Source organism: Andrographis paniculata, unplaced genomic scaffold (genome assembly GCF_009805555.1).
Source record: "Andrographis paniculata isolate CXL003 unplaced genomic scaffold, ASM980555v1 Contig60END, whole genome shotgun sequence".
NCBI lineage: Eukaryota > Viridiplantae > Streptophyta > Magnoliopsida > Lamiales > Acanthaceae > Andrographis > Andrographis paniculata.
The window spans coordinates 4,255,269-4,279,156 of NW_026137596.1; the positions used below are offsets into that span (position 1 = coordinate 4,255,269).

The 23,888-nt window shown below is 33.6% G+C and overlaps 3 protein-coding genes across 3 annotated transcripts; all 3 read right to left on the bottom strand.

The window, feature by feature from the left end:
- Positions 1-248: 248 nt before the first annotated feature.
- LOC127259867 (transcription factor bHLH51) lies at positions 249-2,919 on the bottom strand. Its single transcript, XM_051287478.1, has 2 exons — positions 2,509-2,919; positions 249-803 (listed from the first exon to the last, which is right to left on the bottom strand). Exons 1-2 carry the CDS (start codon positions 2,695-2,697, stop codon positions 354-356), a joined length of 639 nt encoding a protein of 212 aa, XP_051143435.1. The 5' UTR covers positions 2,698-2,919; the 3' UTR covers positions 249-353.
- Positions 2,920-6,386: 3,467 nt separating this feature from the next.
- LOC127259259 (clathrin heavy chain 1-like) lies at positions 6,387-17,788 on the bottom strand. The gene is made up of 30 exons (XM_051286465.1): positions 17,538-17,788; positions 17,100-17,304; positions 16,016-16,104; positions 15,812-15,890; positions 15,587-15,714; positions 14,393-14,491; positions 14,204-14,312; positions 14,012-14,091; positions 13,630-13,857; positions 13,486-13,551; positions 12,787-12,903; positions 12,461-12,658; positions 12,237-12,353; positions 12,049-12,108; positions 11,833-11,919; positions 11,573-11,656; positions 11,349-11,483; positions 11,196-11,258; positions 11,016-11,120; positions 10,717-10,829; positions 10,374-10,626; positions 10,136-10,272; positions 9,778-10,056; positions 8,678-9,680; positions 8,076-8,561; positions 7,790-7,960; positions 7,519-7,704; positions 7,232-7,354; positions 7,050-7,160; positions 6,387-6,953 (listed from the first exon to the last, which is right to left on the bottom strand). The coding sequence occupies exons 1-30, from the start codon at positions 17,580-17,582 to the stop codon at positions 6,798-6,800; spliced, it is 5,112 nt and encodes a 1,703-aa protein (XP_051142422.1). The 5' UTR covers positions 17,583-17,788; the 3' UTR covers positions 6,387-6,797.
- A 3,778-nt stretch (positions 17,789-21,566) lies between these two features.
- Positions 21,567-23,574, bottom strand: LOC127259252 (probable protein phosphatase 2C 25). The gene is made up of 4 exons (XM_051286447.1): positions 23,083-23,574; positions 22,253-22,588; positions 21,996-22,175; positions 21,567-21,911 (listed from the first exon to the last, which is right to left on the bottom strand). Exons 1-4 carry the CDS (start codon positions 23,500-23,502, stop codon positions 21,747-21,749), a joined length of 1,101 nt encoding a protein of 366 aa, XP_051142404.1. The 5' UTR covers positions 23,503-23,574; the 3' UTR covers positions 21,567-21,746.
- Between the last annotated feature and the right edge of the window lie 314 nt (positions 23,575-23,888).

Consider the following 23,888-nt stretch of genomic DNA (forward strand, 5'->3'; position numbering starts at 1 on the left):
ACTTATTATGAGACTTTACAATCCAACAAAAACTAACAAAATTACAAATTAAAGGAAACATACTACCATATATATATATATACACTAATATTGCCAAATACATAAAATCATCATATTCTACAACTTCTACAAGATCTCTACCTACATTCTACCTTACCCCAAATTTAACAACACACACACACACACACACATATATATATATATATATATACCTTCCAAGAAACCATTTCAGCCCTTTTCTATACCAATGATCCTCAACAAACATCCCTCCCAATTATGCAACATAACAAACATCCACATACATATTCTTTGTATGTATATATATATATATATATTTATACATATCATATATGTCAATTACTATTATTAGGGTAGAAGAACCTCTGCCTTTTGCTTCTTGCACTATAACACGCGGCCCCGGCCGATATGACCACACGGCTCAACGCTACCTTGACCGACTGCCTGACAAGCAACGGCGAGCCCTTGTGGTCACCGCCGTTTGCGCGAAGAACAAAGTTAATCCTTGTCCTGCCTCCCAATGTAAAGATCTGTGCATCAACAATGGCGATTTCTAACCCCTTGAGCGCGCTGTTGAGCTCCGAGAACAGCTCCGGCCTGTCTTCGCAGCTTAGGGAAGCCTTCATGTAAATGTTTTCTTGGTCGTCCACGTTGCGGTGGTCGTCGATGATCACCTCGTCGGCCTCTGCCGGCACCGTAGACACCTTGCTGGTGGCCTCTTTGGCTTTCTTGCTCTGCTCTCTTACATGGTGCACCACTTGCCCTAATAGAGCTGCCTTGTCCATCTGCATTGCATTTAACAGGCTGTAATTAGGGTTTTCTGTATTAAAAATGGTATGTTTCTTTGGGATTTATTTCCTAAATTTTATTATTTCGAATTCGACTATATATGTGTTTCTTTAAAAAAATACATTTCAAAACATTATCCAATATATATATATATATATTTTTAAATGCAAACCCTAAATAAATGTTTCCAATCCAAATGAAAATTTTAAACCCCTAAATATTTCAGAAAATAAATTAAGATTGATTCGTTCTCTCTCTCTCTCTCTCTCTCTCTCTCTCTCAATGTATCTGATAGGGCTGCCACGTCTGCATAATGTAAGAAGTATTAGGGTTTGCTGATATAAACCCTAAATATCTTAAGATAGTATGTCCCCAAGTAGTTAAATATATATATATATATATATAGAGAGAGAGAGAGAGAGAGAGAGAGAGAGAGAGAGAGAAAACTAAAGGTGATGTTAGAAAATAAATATGTTGGAACACAATATAAATTTTTTAACAAGTTTATGTTAAATATGTACGAAATCTACTGAAAATTTACCTCCTTAGCAAGTATCCACACATCTCTCCCTGTCCCTCCCTCTCTCTCTCTCTCTCTCTCTCTCTCTCTATATATATATATATATGTATAATGATGCATTGTATATGCAAAAAATTCTAAGCAGCCTAACAAACTTTTTGGACCTTTTATTTGTGGGTAGGGACAAAAGATAATAATGAAATGGGCCAGACTGATTTTGGAGCAATAAAATAAAGGTTGCATTTTACATATGATCACGAAATAGACATTTGATATTGATGGGCTATTTATGAGGATCACATGCCAACCATGACTCCTTCTCTCTCTCTCTCTCTTCTTCATTTTCCATCCTCAAAGATACCATTAATACTATAGTCTAGGATATATTTCATCCCTTTTCAAAAGCCAACAAAAATAAATAAATATATATATATATGAAATATTATCAATCTTAATATTTATTAATCATTTCGGCACACACATATATATATATATATTAAAACAACACTTTATATACCTTTTTAACACACACACACACATATATATATATATATATATTTAGCCATGAGCAATATGCATTATAAAGTAAATTAAGAGTGCCCTTTTGATGATTTGTATGCATTTTTTGTATTTTGAGTTTTAATATTTTATAGACAAAGTAGTTTGCTGAATGTGATTTTTGTACAGAAGATAAACATTGGATGTGATCTTTTTAAAAAAATTATAATATATATATATATATATAAAGATAGGTACAGTGTGAACAAAAATAAATAAAAAAATAATTCAAATAGAACAAACTTGAGATTTGATTTCAAATCCCCTTTATCATAATTATTCTTCACTATAATTTTCACACATGAAATGTTTCACTATAATAATAATAATAATAATAATAATAATAATAAAGCCCCACTTGCTAAGATAATTAAGGAGACGTGTTGGACTAACGCAAGTGATGAAACTGCAAATCTTGACACAATCAAATTGAATCAAACAATATTTGCAATTACCCAAAATTTACAGATTCTTGAAAATAAATATAAATAAATGAGTAAATTGTAAATCAAACTAAAATGTGTCAATTAAGATCAGCAAATTCAGCTACATGCATAAAGACACAAATAAACTGGAATTAATGTAACAAATTAAATTAATTTATATATCATACACATATATACCTTCTCAGACTTAGGGATGAGTTTCCTGAGTGTCGAAAGCTGCGAATTGATCCGATCCCTTCGTCGTTTCTCGGCTTCGCTATGGCTTCTAGAAGCCGCCGTCGTCGCCGCCGCCCTATCCTCGCCGGAATTAAGCCATGGCACCATTAAGGAAGAGCTGTCCTGATGAGGCCAATAGCCATAATCCATAGATAAAAAATTAATAATTAAATAAGTAGATCAAAGAAATTAGGAATGTGCTGCAATCTTGAATCCCAAAAATTTTTAAAAAAAAAGACACAGAGAAAGAAGCTAAGAAAGAATTGTAGAAAAGTGTTTTGTGATGATATATGATAGATGGTTTTTGTGTGGATACGAGATATAGATATAGATAGATAGATATATATATATATATAAGTGGGAATTAAGAGGTGTTGTGTGATCTGAAAATGAAGATGGTGATTGGTGTGATGTATTGTAACTTTTCCCAATTGGTCAGATGTGGGAATTATGGCAGACTATTGATAATAATTGATTATTGGACTTATCTTGCAGTCATCTCAAGGCCATGCAAGAATGAAGAATCAATATAATGAATGGATATAGATATAGATATATGTATCTATATATATATATATATGTGTGTATGTGTTGTTAATCAATTAGAGGATCTTTCAGTTGGATTTGGACAGAACGAGGTTGTAATAGTACTAGTACTAATACTTCTTACGGGGTTTGGATTTTGAGGTGAGATTTGAATAGTAAAATATTTGAATTTGAATAATTGTATTATGTAATATAAATAGATGTCGATGTGATGTTTTGAATATAAAATTGATTTTTTAATATAATATAAAAAATAAAAAATAAGTGTTTAATTTGATTTTTTTTTAAGAAAAATTTTGAATGAATAGCGGAAGTTTGGGAAAGTTTCCCAAACAAACACAATATATTTAAAAGATTTGATTTAAACAAGTAGGAGGGTTGATTGAATTGAATTGATGGCGTGGAAATTTACAAAGGCTATTTATTCGAATATGTTCTAAATAATTCCGTTTGAATTTATGATCTTACAATCACAGGCTCATTCTACACCTCAAATTATCTCTTACTAATATGATACGATTCTCTCTTTTACTAGTACTATGCAAAGCGAACACTATAGTTTTAATTTATTTTATATATTTTCAAGAATAGTTATTTGAGAAAATCAACTAACAATTTAATCTTTTATTTTGCAAAAAATATTTATAAATATATATATATGGTTATATATTAAAGTCGGTTTGATAAAACTTATTTATCTAAATTTTGGAGAGGTTTGTTGGTGTTCGTATATATTGTACATAATCTATTAACGGTCGTATATATACTCTGATATGTATGCATATTGTGACCCTATTATCTAATATACAATTTCAATTTCACAAATATTATGATATGGTATCAGAGTCATGGATCTCGAATTTTAGTCATACTGTCTCTATCCGATATATATCTACATGTAAGTTTCGTATATATCTCATTCATATTTCTATTAGTTTAAACTTTTAGGTTATCAGTCGTCATTTCGATCTCTAACCATTGGTAAAGAGGGTTGATGGTGGCAAAAGAGGTGTGTTGAATTGCATATAATATTATTAGGAAAAATATAATTGATGTTGCAAAAAATTTAAATTGGACAATATATAGATTTTGAAGTTTTTTTTCAATTTTTTGTTAGGTACTTATAAAAACATATTATATTATTTTATAAGATACAAAAAAAAAAAAAAAACTTCCCAAATAATATATCTTAAAAACAATTAATCCTGAAATATTATTATGGATGTGTTTGTTTGTGGGTTTAAATTTTCGAATAGTAAAAAATTGAATTTGAATTGTTATTTGATATTATATAAATAGATATTATATGATATTTTGAATATAAAATAAATTTGTAGTATAATACTCCCTCCGTCCCAAAACTATAGTCGGGATTGTGGTTGGCACGAGATTTAAGAAATATTAATTTTATATTAGTAGTGGGTAAAAGGTACGGAGAAAAGACTTTTTTGCCCGTGTATTAGTGTAAAAAGTAGTGGCAATTGTATAATAATAATAAAAAAGTAAGAGTAGTTTTATAGTTATATGATTATTTATGGAAATGAGACTATTGTTTTAGGACGGACAAAAATGGTACACAGGATTATTGTATTGGGATGGAGGGAGTATTAAAGAAAAATAATTGTTTGATTTGATATTTTTGAGCAAAAATAAATAAATAATACTCCCTCTGTCCCATATAGTCTTAATTGGGTTGGACATGAGATTTAAGGAATAGTGATATTACATGGATAGTTGGTAAAAAATATGGATGAAAGACGTTTTTGCCCTTGTGAGTGTATTAGAGTAAAAATTAGTGGCAATTGTATAATAAAAATGAAAAAGTAAGGGTAGTTTTATGGCGATATGGTTATTTATGGAAATAAGACTATTATGTTAGAACGGACAAAAATAGTAAATAAGATTATTATATTGGGACGGATGGAGTAAAAACTTGTATAAAAACTAAAAAAAGAATACAACTTATATGTTTACTACAAGAAGACACGTACTCTAATTGAGTTTGTCAGATGTACAGCAGCGTTTTGAAAATGAAAATAAATAAATAAATAATTATTTAAGAAAAGAAGAAGAAAAGCATCTTATGTCACAATTTTCAACAGTCTTATCTCTCTGAAATATTGTGCAAATTACTGACAGTATCAGCATTGGGATTGGTGGGACATGCATCAATTAACAATTTTCCAGTACACACTCTCCCTTTCATTTCTACAAATAAAATAATAATAATAATAATAATAATAATAATAATTTTTCAGTACACATAGTTCGTCTAGGGTGACTTTTTCATCGGCCTGATTTGTAGAATATTAGACTCAATCGAAAGTTTACCCAGTGCACACTTCCAAGTAGCGGTTGCAGATTCCCACGTCATAAAAAAAAAATTAAAATAATAATAAAAGCTAGCTAGCTATAGAGATAGAGCTTTGTCCCACCAACTCTGTTTTATTAGGCATTCTAAAAATATAATTAAATTAAAAAAAAAAAAAGAAAATCTCACTCAAAAAAGTTATCAAAATCAGCAGAAGAATGTATAACACTGTAAGAACTTTATCCATATTGCATTGATCTCTTGCAGTGAGTGAATTCTTGCAATGCTGACTGTCTGTCGGTCTAAATAATACACACACAAAAGATACATACATATATATATATAAGAAAATGACCCAAAAATAAAAAGAGTAAATTTTTCAGTATAGTGGTGAAATATAATCTTGATTATATATTTATATATATATATAAAACTCAACCCTCAAGTCAGGTATATCTGACCGCTTGATCTACAAGGATTCTTTTGGCGGTTTAATTCTCAATGAAATTTATACGGTTTTTTCGGAAATAAGAGTTTATCTCGGGTAATTTTGATTTTTTTTCAATTTTCGGTAAAAAGAACGATGGAAAGGGAGAAAGAATAAAATTAGAGAAAGAAGGAAAGAAAAAGAAATACAAATAAGAAGATGGTGGGAGGGGATGCTGTAAAAAAGAGTTAAGGAAAGATAAAAACAAAGTAGAAGAAAAATAAGAAGGGAGAAAAAAGGATTTCATTTTGTAAAATATGTTTTTTTTTTCTTTTTTAATAATATATTTATAATTAAAAATAATATATTATAAACTAAGATAATATTTTGTTAATAAAAAATTCAATTTATTTAATAAAGTATAATTATTATCTATCAATCACTGTCCATCAAACCCTTCAAACCTATTCGCAATCCCAAAGGTAAGAATATCTAATTATATAATGAAAGAAGAATATTTGACAAAAATGAACAAACAATACAATTTGGAACGAAGCAATATACAACTCAAACCCAAACCCAATAATGAGCCTCACTAATTCTTTATTATCATTTGGCCAACTAATTTTTTAAAAAATAAAATAATAGTAATAATAATAAACAACAAAAATAAATAAATAATGTCAAGTTATATCAGCCTAACTAACGCTGCAAAAATGACTCCAAACTACCCAAAGAATGCTACAAAAATGAACACATATCCACACCTTCTTCATCAAAGATTTAGCAGAGACACTAAAAGAAAGCACACCATTATTCCCCAAATATCATCAAACCTTAAACCTTCCTCACCTCCAGACCTCCCTGAAAGTCGAACAAAAACAACAAAGAAACTTGCGGAAATTGTTGTGGTCTTTGTCCTCATTGCAACAAGGAACAGCGTCGAATGCCAAGAATCTTGACATGCTAATAGGGTCCCATGGGTGGCATTCCGAATTGCGACATTGGAGGCATGCCCATTCCCATGTGCGGGGGTCCTGCGCTGAATCCGGCACCACCCATTCCAGGAGCCGCCATTGATGGTGCGGGTAAAGCAAGAGGAAGCAACTGGGCGTACATGTTCTGCATTGAATATGTTTTCACGTATGCAAGATATGAGCCTGAGCTAAAGTTCCTACACCAATGCGGCTGCTAAATCAGATTGCAGTCATAAGATACCTGCTGCTTAGCTATGTCTTTCTCCTCATTCTCCTTAGCTTTCTCTTGATTTCTTGCCTCGATCTTGTCCTTAATTAACTCGTCGACTTTACTAGCGTATTCTCGCATAAACTGAGAAAGAGGATAAATCAAGAATTATGTGCAATTCATGTAGTTATAAAACTGTTGTGTGTGGTGATTACCTGTAGCAAATACGGGAAGGCAAAGTCGATCATGTTGTTCAGCCAGGCAAGTTCAAGTGCGACATCAGGCCGAATCAAATCATAGCAAACAAAGAGGCATGACGCAAAGCATTCCTTCTTTCCCTAAAGCAACATAAAAGACAGCAAAAACATAAAGAAAGTGGTTTTAAATAAAAATCGTTTGTATCATTCACAACAAAGCAATGTCTGAACCTTATGAAACCAACCAAAACAGAGAATCCAATATTTTGGGATATATAATCTAATAAAGTTTTAATTTATCATACCTGTTCAATGAAGTAAACTAGCAACTCCTCAGAAACTTCGCGATCACCAGATTGCGAAGCCGTCTCCATAGCATCTTTGTACACACCATCTTTCTTTGACAATGCAATTGATTGCTTCCATTTGCCTGCCTTCTTGTAAATGTAGGCTGCAACACGCCTCATCTCAAGAAGCTCATGCTTTTCAATCTGTACATACACCAAACAAGGTATAAATATATAATTTTGATACGAAAAAATAAATAAATAGCCGCACATTCAAACTATAATTTACCTTCTGGGCAAGGCCAATCTGATCAAAGCTATCATGCAAATCAATTGATTCTCGTAGTCTGTCATAGTCCTCCTCCTCTACATAGATCTCGTTCAAAGCTTCATTTACTGCTGAGACATTATTACTCTGTACGGCTACCATATATGGCTTAATAAGTCGCAAATGGCCCGCCTGGATGGATACCATCAAGACGTTTCAGATGTTAAAGCTACTACTCAAAACCACAGAGCTGTGAAATACAAAAGATGAAAAGAACGAAACAAAAACAAGCAAAAAGGGTTAAAACCTTTCTCATTATGTCCACAACACGGACATGATCCAAACGAAAAGCAAGAACATTCAGAACATCATTGATGAGGTCAGGGTGTTCTTGCAAATAGAAGTGCACAGCTTTATAGTATAGCTCAACATTTGCGACTTTGACAATAATATCCTTGAATTGCATATGATCCCAGGCTTCGGGGGAGTGATTCATGACAGTTGTAGCTGCATTATCAAACTCATCGTACTGAATATACAAGTAGGTAAGTTCTTTCCAGTGCTGCTGTTCGTCACATGCTCGTATCAGCTTTGGAATGTTGAGACGAGTAGAGAACAATTTGATGTGCTCCATTAGCTTTTCATGACGGTATCTAGCATAAAGGACACCCAGCTCTGTAAATATGCCCATATGTGCACGTTCCAACCCTAGACCACTCTCCATAAGAGATATAAGCTCCTTAAAGCACCCCCTGTTCTGATAAAATTCACTGACTTCTTCCAGGTCATCCACCTGTAAGAATATAAATAGAAGTTCAAATATCTCTGGGTTATGTTATTAACTATTGGAAAGTCAATTATATAAAATGAATCCTCTACAGTAAGGAAGCTCTGAAGATCTAATAGTACCTGTATAATAATGTTGAGACCACATATCTGAGCCAATCGGAACTCCTCCGCATCCACACAGGCAAAGCAGACTTCCTTCCATGTCTTTGCACTATTAGCTTTCCGCGCTGCATCAACAGCACCTTGGAATTGATTCAACTTCACTAGGGTAATTGCCAACTTGCCCCAGTTAGAAATAAAAGCAAAAATAATCTTTGCTGCTTCATATAAAGCTTCATCATACAGGCGATCGCCAACATGAGGAAGATTTGCAACATTTGGCATGAGAATAAATTCTTCAATTTCATCCAGCCTATCAATTTTGGCATATGCATAAATGAGCTCACTGTCCACTTTCGGCTCCTTCGTTTTCTCCCTAACCATGAGAAGATACTTCACCAAGTCATGATAAACATCAGCATCCTCAGCAGCTTTGATTACTTCCAGGAATTCAGTGTCATCGTCAGCACGAATAAATGATTCAATTGCATCGCTGACCATTCCTTCCCGAAGTTGAGCTTTGGCAACGTGACTCCAAACAGCATCTTCCTCAACCCGGAAAGCAAATTCAACAGCTCGGTTAATATCTCGAATATTATCCAGCAACACGTCGACTGCCTGGACATTCAAATTAAACTTCTTGAATATAGAAAAAGCTTCTTCATATAATTGAGCTTCCACAGCCACTTCTCCAACAGCTGGGCCATCAAAATTATCAAGTCTATTAACATAGTCTATAACCCTTGATGGGTCAGCCTTTATTGCAGTCAGGATAAGTAAATTCTGCAGGTTAAAGTTTCCAGTGAAAGCAGAATTTTGAAGAACAATTTTTTCAAGTAACTCAATTAGTTCATGAGGAAGATCAGCCGTCATGAAAGCCTTAACAGCAGCAGAAACTTGCTCTGGGCTTTTGCTTTCGGGCAAGGCAGTAGATACAACTTGATCAATCAGCAGTCTTCTGAATTCGTTTTCAGGATCAAGAACTTTTGCCCAGAGATCTGCATCCATTCTTTCAACAACATACCTGAAAAAAGGAAGTGTGTCAACATCTAGAAAAAAAAAAAAAAAAAAAGAAAAAGGGAAAGGATGAAACCAGGAATTAATGTAAAACATTAACAAACCTAGATTGCAGCTTGAACAATGAGTTCTTATTTGTAACATTAATTAGCTCATCATCACATTGCCCTCTCCGATATGCAATGACAGCAAGGGTCGGATCACGCTTCTCGCAATATTTACCCACAACTCGTGAATCATAGTATGGATTAGTTGTGAGGAAGTGCTCTGGATTGTTGTTGCTGTCAATTACGACTTTACCCAACGCATTGTGCACATGCACATCTTGGCTACCTTCATTTACAAGATGCTCCAAGAACTGAGTAAGCAAGCGAAGACGATTCCTGCATGCCGAAAGATCAGGCATAAGCATATCATCCAAAAGACAGCTCCAAACAAAGTAACAGGAGAATAGAATGGTACCTTTTCTCACATTCCGCAACCAGGGGCTCAACTGGAAGCAGAGAACGGACAGAAAGGATAAGACCCTTGATAAAGTCTTCAGGACACTCATCATCTAAGAGTTGCCCTACAACCAATGGAGCATTTCCTGGGTTGACCTATTCTCAGAGAAAGTAAACATCAATTTCTCTGCAGAAAAATTATTTTAAGCCAATGGAAATTTATAAAAGAAGAGCCTGCGCCTGGAAGAGATTCTTACCTTTTGAACATAACCTTCAATGTAACGAAGCATGTTGTTTGAGTACAAGTAATGAGTGAGATCAGGCACAAAACCAAAGCGGTCGCACACATTGATTAATGGCCGAGCATCGGGAAGTTTCGCTTCCATTAGTAAGTTCTTAGTCTTTTCAGGATCATAGACATCGGACTCTCTTGTCACACGCTCAACCTCTTTAATTTGTCCAGTCTTGGCAGCTGCCTCAATGTACTTGAAGTGAATTTCAGGATCCTCACTGCCAGACATCAATAATTATTACACAAACTAACAAGTCATGGATGAAACAGGTTGCCAAAAACTGCTGGACCAGGTTTTCCAAGATTACCTCAAGCTCAAGTACGATCCCAAGAAGAAATATAATCCTTCATATGATTTAAACTTTTCAAAGAGCTTAATGCATTCATCAACTCCCAGTTGTTCACAGTATTCTTTGGCAACCTACATAAGACAAATTAGTGCATAACACCACTTAAAACCAACTGTCATTACCCCCAGCAAATATATACCATATTTCAAGTACATGATTCCTAGAAAGACGATCCTTGGGACAGCCTCCTATGATGGCATTATATCCATAATATCGCATGATACAAATTTTACAATAACATTAAACAAAAGTTCAACCTGAACAATTATCTGAAGGTTTCCTCTTAAATTGACCAGCAAAAGATCCTTCATACACTCCAATGCCCATTCCTTGGAAAGCGTCCCAAAGAACTCCACAAGTGCCTGTGTTGACTAATTATTAAGCACTCAAACAATAATTTGAAGGAAAAACCACACTGAAACTAGAAGTATGATAACCTGTGGCTCAATGGCATGAGTATTGACAATGACACGTTTGACATCAGGCAATTCAGTGTAATGCTGCAAGCATCAATAGATTCTCTTAGGATGCATGAGTATCACACCTTGCTTGTTTTGCAGAGCTTTTGAATGTTGAGCAGACATTCAAACCTGAAGTGCTCGGATGAAAAGACCAGCTTTTTCACAGAGTTGTCCAATTCGTGGTCTGTCATAGTGACTGAACATCCCATTTGCCAAAATAGCATCAGCAACATTTGGAAAGGTCACAAGGTTTATTTCCAGAACCTTAATTGGAAAGAAAGGAAGACATCATCATGACTGAAAAATGAAATTGAATCCACAACAGAGACCTTATTCAAGAAAATTGAATTGACCTTAGTTTGCAGGAAAGCATGCTCAGGAAAATTTGGTTTCAGAACATCCAACAAAAATGCTGTTGCTTCACGAATCATATTCCTCTGATGCAGCCAAAAAAGCATCAAACATACAGAATTATATATATATATAAAAAACCACAACTTGAAGTAAAATTGTGCAGATAGAAGCAAGCTTCTGGTAGAACTGAGAATAGTGAAGGGATGACATTTCAGGGCTGAAATTTTAGTGTCAAACAAGCAAAAACTTTAAGCTGCACCTGAAGAAACAGATCAGTAATTGTGTTGTAGTCAACAGGACAGCCACCCTCCATTTGTGACATCATTAATGCAAAATTAACAGCTCCCTGGAGAAACAATACAGTAACAACAAACTCAGAAATCTTAAATTCCTGCTATCATAATAATAATAATAAAGTTAAGCATGCCTTATATAGTCAATATTCCAGAAGTTGTCTTAAGTAATACAAGCATACCTGGGGATCTGTTCGAAGAATTGTTTGCAAAAGGAACAGATAATCAGGGGTATAACCAACCTGTTTGAAGATAACATTATATATGATATCAATAATAACCAATAGGAAAATATATTCTGGAACACTCACATTAAGTAAATAAAGAAAAGAAAACAAGAAGTTTTGTCATTCATTATCACACCAGTGACCTGCTTTGAATATATCAAAATTTTGTCAAACTCCCTACGCTCAGCGAAAGCTGCAACAACTTTTGGTGTAGCTCTAGCTTTTATATATATCTTCAGCGCAAGGTCATTATCAACGGTCTGCAGATGGATATAGGGAAATGTTAGGTAATATAATTGGAAAATTAACATGGATTAAGAAATCATTGAAAGACTGGATAGAGTGAACTTATAGAAAAACATTTAACCTTCACAAGGTCTCCAAGATCCTCACTACATTCAAGTTTATCTTCAGCCAACCAATTCTCCAATAGATTCTTCTTATTCTGGTTAACCACAAGACGGGATAGCTCCAGAGACTCAAATGCATTGAGCTTTCCTTTAGTCAATAGTGTTCCAAAGTATTGCAGTAATGGTGGTGTCTGCCCAGCTTGTACAGGAACGCTCTGAAAACACAAATCAATGAGTTACAAATAAGCAAAAACATGCGGAAGATTCTAATCACGGTGGAGTTGAAAATAAGTTCAAGGAAACTGGTGCCTATAGTAAAATATAGATCGCTAACAAAAATCACCTGAAATTTGGTAACAGTCTCACGAGTCCGAAGGATGCCTTGGGGAGATTCTGCAGCAAGCTCAGCAGCCTCTTTGTACTTTGTCTGAGCAAACAATTCTTGGAAACGTTGAACAACCTGAGAAAAACAGATATAAGGATTGTCAATACCACTAAAAACCTTTGACAAAAAATAATTTTTAAAACAAAGATAGCACAGTAGAAGCGTCATATAGCTATTCAATGTAATTTTTAATGCAAACATGAGAGAAATGTAAAGTATTGGCATATGGTTTATTCAACTCGATAACAATGAAGATAGTTGCTACCAGTTCTTAAATAGATTCCAGCTCTTAGAAATAAAAATAGTAATCATATATAGCAATCCTAGCCCAAGATAACTATATAAAAAGAATATGAAATCCTATCTTCACTCTACAAACATTACTTAAGAATTTAACCTATAGCTGTATACCATAGAGATCTCAAAAATGGAGGGGGCCAAAAGTACTAGTTGCTTTGTTTACACAACACATTTGGAATTTTAGGACTATTCAACTTTTTTAAAAACATCATATCAAATATATTTCTTCTCTCACAAAACATCACATCAAATATATTTCTTCTCTCACAAAACATCACATTAAATACTAACTTTTTACTAATCTAAAATTTTTCAAAAGTCCCAAAAGTCTCTTGTCTAAATGGTATAGCCACTTACCAAGTTCTCTGCACCAGGAAGATTTCCCCTTTTGGCAAGATTGACAGCAAGTTCCAGATTATTTAACTGAAATCAACGAGTTAAAGAACACGGTTATTTTAACAACATTCCTTGATTAATATACACTAATGTAGATAATCATACTTGGCCACTGATGAAAGGAATGACAGTTGCTTCATTCACGGTAGCAAGTAGAACCTGCCCACGCCTATTAACTGCATAGAAGCCTCCAACAGAGGAAGCTTCTGATGTCAGAAATATGGGATCTGGACTGATTCTGTTTCTGTAAACAGCTGCAGCAGTTTCCAGATCATATACAAACAACAGGCCAAGCTTTGTAATCACATATATAAGACCATACTTATGGGATATCTGCAAAAATAATCAATAAGGACTAATAATGAAACAGAAAAGCTGGATAGCTCCAGCATCAAATACAAATGCATAAGTGCATGGAACACAGGAACAATAAGAACCATCTAAATGAAACTGATATGCAAATATAAAGTAAGCCAAGATTATAAACCTGCATTGCTACAGGAAAGTCATCAGCAAAATCTGGAGGGAAGAATAGATCTGCTTGCTTTTTGGTAAATGATGGTTTCCCTGAAACGGGTTGCCACAAATCAGAAAACATTGTCATTTATGTAAGCCCAATATGCAATCAAGGGCGCTAGAACACTATCATAGAGGTGGATACAATGGAAAATTTATCCACCTGGCTGAGCACCAAGTTCAATCACGTGCAACTTAGACATTATTTGACCAGCATTAGAAGTCTTTGTGGCAAAAGAAATTAGAATTGAGTCTTTATCATTCCCAGGCACCTGGTCATATACACACAATGAAAAATAATAAGAAATCTAAGGAATCAGTTCATAACAAATTTATATAAAAAGCTCCTTACTCTTAAAGATGCAAATGATGCAGCATGTGCTTCAAGAGCTTGACTTCGTTGTTGATCCACAGAAAACAGCTGCATATTGCCTTTGACAAGTTGTGGCCGCTAAAAAAAAGAATTCATCTCAGTAAATTAGTTGTCAAGAAAACCTATAAATGAAGAAATGGATGGATAATATAGTATATATGTTGAGTCAGTGCAGCAAAACAAACCATTGCATATGTTGATCCACTTCAAGATACAACAATGTGCTGAATAGATTTTACATAAATAGCTCATTAAATATAGCAAAGCGGAAAAAAGAACTTATCGAAGAATTCCAAATACAGCAAGAAAATAACTTTAAGAAGCAAATAAGACCAAGCAATATAAGCATTGTGGTATATCAGGTGGGCGAAAAAAATATTCCAGATAAAAGACAACTATCAAAATCAAATCAAACTAGTAATGTATGATATAGCACAAAATAAACCTAGATTACAACTTTGTCCAAAAGCTGATTAAATTTATCATAGTGCCTTCAATGAAACTGTAAATTTTGAAAATAGATTATAAAACTTATTCAAACAAAATAAAATGGATATGCAGAGCCTTCAAAGCAATTGATAATTATAGCATATTGACCATGTCAGTGATTGCTGTTCAACAATATGAGAAAATCATAAAACAAGATTCGTCAAATAACGACATTTTTTCTTGTAACGCCTCCCCACCCTCAAAATAATAATAATTTAATAATAAATAAATAAATGGCAGTCCGGTTGGCATTTTTATTATGAGGGAAAGCAAAAGGTATATGGGAAATAAGGTATGTTTTAGATATTCTGCACTGAATATATAAGCGTTACAAGAATATGAATTCATCTTCTGTTGTAAACGTATCCATCTTTTTTTACATGTAGAGGTTAAATCTTTGTTGTTATTTTATTTGCTACAAGTTTCTAGAGTCCACATTAATAGATGAAACAACATTTTAACCATCTATTTCTGTTACAACAGAAATTTACAGTAAATAAAAGTATGAAAAATGCAAGCCGTTAACTTTAGCCCGGCATCTCAATAGGAAAGAACACAAACAAGGCATAAGTATTTCTTTTATAATGCTACTATGTTCGATTAGATAACTCCAACAAATTTCCCAACAATTTCAAGTGATCATGAAAAAAAAATAATAATAATACAGAAATCAAAACCCCGCACCTCAGGAGAACCAGGAGCTATCCCAATCAGAACCAACCACTTTTCAGAAGGATCACATTTATAATTGATGATTTGGTTGTTTGCTAGATTGGCAGTTCGGACAAACATCTTTACAGGAGCAGAATCACCTGTCCATAAAGAGAAAATATTTCAATACAAACGAGAGCAGATAAAAGGAAACAACAATTATGTAGAATCACAAGGAGGACCAAAATAAAGTTTCACCTTCAATTGACCAGTGATATACTGAAGATTGTGTAACTAAACCCAACATCTTAGGGCTAATCCACTTCCAAAACACAACCTGTGAAAAGTATAATATCCAGAGAACCCAACTTTAAATAACTCTAGCAGCTGGAAAAGGAAACAAATACACATACATATTACTAGATGAAGCATCAACAAGCACAAAAGGTAACATGATCTTGCCTGCTCAGGCATCTGATGCGACTTCAGTTTTGCTTTTGCCTCAATATTAAATATCTGTAAGTGATCTTGTGCAGTTCCAGGGATTTGAGCTTCAACCAGGAAACTGATAGTTTCAGTATTTGTACCAAAAGCAAAGAAATGCATGATCGATTACAATATAAATGGATTTATTCCGTCAGCCCCATCAAGGATGTTGCAAAATCTACATGTACAATATATTGTCACCCCACCCAATCATAACCCTCTTGAATAGATTCAGCCAGACAAACACAGGCTGGAAATTTTAAGAAACATGACAATGAAAAATGTAGAAATATCAACCATTTTGTCAGTCAAACAAAAATCCTAAAATAATTCTTGATATATACACATCAGCAACATAAAACCTGGAATCTTTCACATCAAGACTATAAATAACTATCATCTTCATGTTATTGGCATACAAAATCTAGACCCAAAATCCTACCTCACTCTTTGATAGGGGATAAGGAAAAAAACATATAATAATTATAATAATAAAAGGTGGATTCAACAATTCTCATGGAATAAATCGACGGCATAAGAGGAATCTGCAAAAGAATCCGCATGTTTAAGCAACTTGAGGAGTTCCCTACTGGTCACCAAGTCCTAAAAGAGCTTGTCTCCAGCACTTATCCTATACATGACAGCATCCAATATACTTTCAGACTATGCATTTATCCCATCACCGATTGCATGGGATTTAAAGTCGTGTACCAAGAGGACAGATTCTAAAATTGGGAAGAACCCTACCCTAATTCTGCAAATTCCTAATTCATGAAAAGGATTCAATAGTCTGCACACAAATAACTCTAATTTGCTTAAGCTTTCCAAAGATAAGAATAAACATCCCAGGCAGAGTTTCTCTACATCGATCAAATGTACCGGAAATGAAGTGTGTTTGATAAATAAGTTACAATAGAAATTTTTATTCACCTTCCAGTGCTAAAGTTCTAGAGTTTGGATTCACAAACACAGAAAAGGAATCAACAGAAGCTCTAATTTTCTAAAATGTTCATCGCAATGGAAATAAATAAATAAATAAGCTACACGAAAAATTATTCACCTTTTAGTGCTAAAATTCGAGAATTTGGATTCATCAACGCAGAATCAGCAGTGATAGGCCGCCTAAGAGGCTGCATTGGCATGTTCATATCGATAATTACCACGCTGTTCTGAGGCGCCGTCTCACGTACACAAATATACTTCTCAGACTCCATGGTCACATTCGTGAATGTAATGAACTGCTGATTGATCCCTATGCTAGTCAGCTGCAATCAAACAAAATAATCAACGGCGCTCACGCCAACGCATCGATCATTAATAAATAAAAATGGCGAATCAAAACCAAAAACTACAGAATCCTCAATGGCCAGCAATACCAGCGCATCAAATCAAGTATCCGAAAATCAATCCCCAGCAGTGTGCATGTCCATTCCAACTCAATTCCCTATGAAATGCAATCAAAATCGGAAACTCAGCTGACTGGAAAACACACGCATACCGTTAGCGCTTCTTTCATGGTGATCGGAGCGTTCGCGGCCGCCATGACTGGCGACGAATCAAAGCCCGGAAATTGGAACTCCTGATCTGGAAATGCAACCGCCCAATCGAGAAATAACCCGAAATTACAACCGTGATTGAGCAAACGTCACCGAGATCTCCCGCAGCAGCAACGGCGAAATTTTTCTCCGGCACAGACAGAGAATCACAGCAGAGATCTGCACAAATTTGTGGAGGGATTGCTTCCGCTCAACGATCGAAAATCTACAACGAGAAATGTACGTTATGTAGCTAAAAAGCCTTTCTTTCTGCATAGGAATGTTCTTTATCGTTCAAAAAACCGTAATCATGTAATAACTAATTTGTAATTCCTTTCATTATTATTATTATTAACTATCGACGTGATATTAATGTATAGCGATATTTTCTAGATGGTTCGATTTTATATTCTTCATATTAGTTTTTAATTATATTATATAACAATTATTTTAATACTAAATTCAAATTAACAATTTTCAGATCTTATAAAAAAATAATAATAAAATAAATACATTCATTTTCATTCTTAGTATTCAAAATATGATATTTTTACTAATAAAATTATTAATTAATAAAATATTTTTTAATTAAATAAAAAAAATACATTTCATTTAGAAAGAAAGAGTATTAATTTTTTGTTTAAATATTATAACTAAAATGAATATTAATAAACCTCCACAATAAATAGAAATGAACAATACTTTTAAAAATATATATTTAAGAGGTTAAGAAAATCATTTGAAATTAATTTAGTTCCCTAATGTATTTATGCATTTGTTACTATTTAACTATTATCGAATCTTCTAAATTGAATAGTTATAGTTTACTTTTTCTCCTCTCACATACATATATATAAATAAGCATTCAAATTATATTACAAAATAAACGATCTAAATATTTACTTTTTTCTTTTAAGAAGTTTAATAATATCTATATTTTAATGATAATTAATAATAATTTTGGTATATAAAAAATATTTTACTCTTACTATAAAATATTGATGTAAATAAATATAAATGTGAAAGTATTTGTAATTTATAGTGAAGTTCATATATACTAAAAAAAAATAGATATGTGTTTGTTTTGTGAGAATGTTAAAAAATAATTTTTTTTATATAAAGTATAAGAAATAGTGGATGAAATATAAAAATAGTGAATGCGCGTAGTAATGTATTAATATTTTTGGGAAAACGTAGGAGAAGAAAAAGCAGGAAGAACAAAACCTTTGTGTTTGGACAACCAAAAAATGTATACTTATTGCGACACTTCAGCCCGCAAGCCACGCGAAGCCGAGCATGTCGTAGACTAGCCCCCACTTATCAACACAAATTCTTCCAGTAAGATTTTCGAAAAAAAATGTACACATTGTTGATTTGAGTAATTTATTCAATTCATTTAACCTCTTCTTCAACATTGGGATATTTCATCATCCCAACTCATATCACTACTCTGAGGGTATTACATCTATCAAGTGGATGGAAGAAGTATTAGCTTTATATACTTCATCCGTCTAAAATAGATGACTTATTAGAAATAGACACGAGATTTAAACGATAATAGTATTAAATTGAAGGTGAGTATAAAATTATTCTTATTTTATGAAGGGTTGAAAAAGTATATTAAAGTGATAATTGTAGTGGTGTTTGTGTAAATATAATAATAATAATAATAAAAAAGAGTAAAAATAGTTTTGTTGTACAGTGGAGCCTATAGTTTTGCCACATTTACTTAAAATGACATATAACAAGACGATTCGTCTGAGAAACCCAACATCAACATTTATAAAAATAAATAAATAAGATTGAAGTGTAAAATGATATTACTCTTCACTTTCTTTTTTTTTTTTTTATGTCATTTTAAGTAAATGTGGCAAAAATAAGAACGACTCAAAACCCCCGTTCGAGGACGGTACAAAAAAATTGTGTTTGGACCTCAAAAAATAGGTCCGATAATTTTCGTGAAGATCGAGCCGTGCCTGGGCACAATTTTTGGAGGTCATACCAACATTTGTGGTTCGTGAAGTTACGTATAATGGTCTTGAAGATTCATTGACCTCTAGCCTTGACTCTTCTAGAGTTTTATGATATAAGTTTGTCCATTTCTTTGTTACACTTTGTTCTATCTTTTAAACACAGTTTACTTTGGAATTTAGGGCAAATTTTGATTTCTCAAGTTTGTTATGTTTTAAAACACATTGTTATTAGCTTGTGTTGTACATATTATTTTGGAGACTTACCAGAAAAGTAATGCAACCACAATGCCTTATACACCTATTCAAATGATAAAGTTTATCCAAACACTCAAAAATTAAACAATTGTTTTTAGCTTTATGACACTCATATTGTTTTTCCTCCTATGTGCCATTGAATATATATATATATATATATATTTGATAATGTGGGAATCCGCAGCACTATTCGAAAGTGCGCACTGGATAAATTCTCGGCCGAACTTAATACTTACAAACTAGGCCCGATAAGGCAAGTCGCGAATCATGTGTGACAGATGGACCTGGAGAGGTCGAAGTTTGAACCCATAATCTCACTGTGACAAGTTACGTGCCATTGAATATTTAATGTTGTGTATTGTGGTGTTAAATTGTGTGGGAAAACATATTTGTCTTGGAGAAAAAGTGTATTTGGTGGAGTATAGAAAAAAAATGATGTGATTTATTTGATTGATAATTGTCTCAAATTTTGATGAAAATGAATTTTGATGGCTGCATCATATGGCCTCAGCTTGAAATTTTTTTGGTTACTTTGCCTCTATTCCAAACCTGTTGTTTTTGTGATTGTGATGATCAAATGGGTCTATATAATGAGTCTGTTCACTCTATTTTTAAATGTAATAATTTTCTATAAATATTATTAAAAAATACAAATATACACACGCATTAATATAATATATATACATTATTCATTAAAATAATTTAATACCAATACAGTTTCCTCTTTCACACAAAATATCAATTCATCTAAAAAAAATACTGAGTGAACAGACAGGATTGTTTCTTATTTCGTAACAATCCAACTATGTTTCAATACAATGAAATTTTAGATACTAAGATGTTTAAAAGTACTATTAGTTGATGATTAACTTACTCAATATATTAACTATTTGTATTATAATATTTAGTAAAATAATTATTTGATATTAACTATTTATCCATAAAATTATAACTAAATGTTTTTAAAATATTTAATTATATTCTTTTAACATGTATGATTTTAAAAAATATATTATTAAAAATATGAGTAATTCTTTTCATCTTCATTGAAGAAAGATAAAAAGAATCCCAACTCATGAGCACGAGGAACCCACACAAGGTAGATAAAATGTAATGTCAATACTATTAGTTATCTATTTTCTATTACATGCAACATTGCAAAACATGAATATTTAACATTGTTTGTTCACCCCCATCTATTTCAAATGACATTATTCTCCATAAATATTATGAAAAAATATTATATTCATACACAAAAATCTAACAATTTAACACATAATATTATTTTTTATATTATCGACACTATTCTTTATAGTTAATATAAAAAAAAAAAAAAACACATTTATCTAAACATACAAAGTTTAGAAGTCAGCCATTGTGTTCCCATCTTATCTTAGTCTGGTCATAACACAGCAGCCAATATAAACTAAACTAAAAATTGTTCTGGAAAATTTTGCATACATCCAATCTATAGAATAATGCATGAAACATAAATGTTGAAATTCAAATTTTTTTCTAAAATTAATAAATAGCACAAGATATAAATCTTTTCTAAGAACATAGACATTCAATTTAGCCCCAAAGAAATTGAAGAACAAGCAAAGGAGCACCTGCCATACCTGACCAAACTGAAGGCCTAGCACATAAATTGCAGCGCTTTCTTTGAACATGGAAAATCTGCAAAAGAAAAAACACAAACAAACAAAATCCCATATCTATATATATGCAATGGAGATGGATAGACAATGGATTAGATAGACAGGATTGGAAGCTATGGTTTGCTAAAAACTCAAGAATCGACCCTGTAGGATCGAAACAATGTACAATTATATCTCCTATGTATCTGCGCTACCAAATCATTTTGCAAAAGCTATTTTAATTCTATCAGGAAAAACGGGCAACAAAACATTTACAGGATTTTAAAGATATTCCAGTAAAAGCAAGTTATGAGATGAATTGAGTTAATTGAATAACCATAATACTAATGTCATCAAGGGATCCTCTTGTTAGTGCCAAATCCATGAGTTTCTTGCAGGCAGAAAATGGCTCTGGCCTGTCTACGTCTACACAGTGCGATCGGACAACGTCGACTGCTTCCTGATTGCCAACCTGCAAAGAGATTATAAGAGGAATCTGTTTAGCACGATGAATGCTCGTGCATATAGAGATTGAAGTTGGGGTTTGCGAAATTACATTGTCCCATAGGCCATCGGATGCCAGGATTAGGAACTCGCACTCGGGTCTAATCTTGAAAACTTTGGTGGTCGGTTCAGCAATCACCCACTGTTTGAGATGTCGATCTCCTATTGCTCGTGATACTGCAAGGGATCCGTGCACTCGCCAAAAGCCATGGCAGCAGTCCACATAACCGCCCTACAGAAGAGAATTTCAAAGCTCATGTCGAATTTCTTTCCATGTCGTTGTAACAGTTATTGTTGGCTCTTGCTTACCAGACTCTCGATTCTCTCCCGTTCATCTTCTAGAGATGGCCTATGATCCACAGTGAGTGCCTCAGCAACTCCTCCACGGCTCATAACGGCACGGCAATCTCCAGCATTAGAGACTGCTAGATCTCCTTTGCATACCACTGCAGTAACGCAGCAAGTCCCGCCTTGGATATCTTCCTTCAGAAAATCTGAATCGGTTGTGAGGTACCCCTGCTTCACGGCGTTGGCGATCTCTGAACTTTGCTTGGACACCTCTTTCATAACGTTCTTCTCCAAGTTCTTTGCTGCAAATTCTGCAGCCCCCGCTCCTCCATGACCGTCGAATACAGCAAAGAATGCCTGGATCATAACTAACGCAGATCTTAGATTTTGATATAACAAAAGACAGTAGATAAATCAGAACTGATTTCAGTCACCATAATTTAATGCTAATCCATGAGCTAATACTATACTGAAATCTCCCAAGCACAGATGAACACAACGAAATTGAACTGAACTGAACCAGGTGTAAATTTGACAAATCCATTCACAAATCAAAGGATCCTCATTCAATTTCAATTTTGTTCAGGAACAACTGCTTCTCATTAATAGGATCAACTGCAGATTCGTTCCCTCCCACACAAGCTATTTACGGCAATGTTATTGATTTATTTTCCGTCTCAGAACAACCAAATCAATCAATGCTCAGTAGTTCAAACTTTCGAAAATACAGATTACCAACAGCAATTTCAATTCAGCAACAAAATTCAAACTACTAAAGTAGATCAATAAAGCGAAAACAATACCACATCTAGTCACAGATTTATCAATGGCTCAAAAATCCAAACACGAACCTGTTTCGAATCCCCTTGAAGGCCAACCGCGGCAGAGTATCTGTCCTCCATATCTCCCCGCCGCTTCCCCCTCTTACAGTACACCGAGTACCCCTCCCCTTCAAATTCCATCCAATTTGAACTATCCACATCCGACTTCGCCTTCACATCCTCAAACCCTACACTCGCCACCGGAACATCAATCCGCATAGGTCTCTTCCTCTTCAGCATCGGCGGCACCTTCGACGACCCCAAATCGCCGTCGTCCCCTCGATTCAACAGCTTCCTAATATGCTTAGTATTATTATTCGCAAACAAAGACGGCGAGGCCGGGGGAGGAGGCGGAGGTGAGGTCGCCGTCTTGCAGCAAATCGGCGACAGATTTCTTGGCGACGGCGTGAACATCGGAGAGCTGGGAAGTGAGGCCACAGCACAATGCATGATTTCTTTTATTAATTTTTTTCTCTCAAAAATTTCTGCGTTGATTTTAATTTGCTGTTTGCCGTTCAGACTTTAGGCGAATTTGGGGAATATTATATACATATATATATATATACACGAAAATGGCTAATACGGCGTCGTTTTCGAGATGAGACTCGGTACAAGGATTGTCAATCCTCACTGAATAATTAAAAAATATATTAATAAAAATAAATAATTTTTCCATCTCAAAAATTTGTTCTTTATTTTTATTTATATTTATTCATATAATTTGTTATTTTTTAAATATAATTATATATTTTAATTAAATTTTAAAATTTTAAAATTTTTTATTTTAATTAAATTATTTAATTATTTTAATTTTAATATATAATTATTTTTATTAG

Bases quoted from the DNA above. Each gene is read 5' to 3' on its own strand.
- LOC127259252 (XM_051286447.1), bottom strand. From the start codon at position 23,502: ATGCATTGTGCTGTGGCCTCACTTCCCAGCTCTCCGATGTTCACGCCG. The intron at 22,589-23,082 runs GTTCGTGTTTGG...GTTATGATCCAG, and splicing joins TTCAAGGGGATTCGAAACAG to GCATTCTTTGCTGTATTCGA. The intron at 22,176-22,252 runs GTAAGCAAGAGC...TCTCTTCTGTAG, and splicing joins GGGAGAGAATCGAGAGTCTG to GGCGGTTATGTGGACTGCTG.
- LOC127259867 (XM_051287478.1), bottom strand. From the start codon at position 2,697: ATGGATTATGGCTATTGGCCTCATCAGGACAGCTCTTCCTTAATGGTG. The intron at 804-2,508 runs GTATATATGTGT...AATGCAATGCAG, and splicing joins TCATCCCTAAGTCTGAGAAG to ATGGACAAGGCAGCTCTATT.
- LOC127259259 (XM_051286465.1), bottom strand. From the start codon at position 17,582: ATGGCGGCCGCGAACGCTCCGATCACCATGAAAGAAGCGCTAACG. The intron at 15,715-15,811 runs GTGAAACTTTAT...CTTTATGGACAG, and splicing joins ATATCACTGGTCAATTGAAG to GTGATTCTGCTCCTGTAAAG. The intron at 7,961-8,075 runs GTTTTAACCCTT...GTATCCATCCAG, and splicing joins TTGTGGACATAATGAGAAAG to GCGGGCCATTTGCGACTTAT.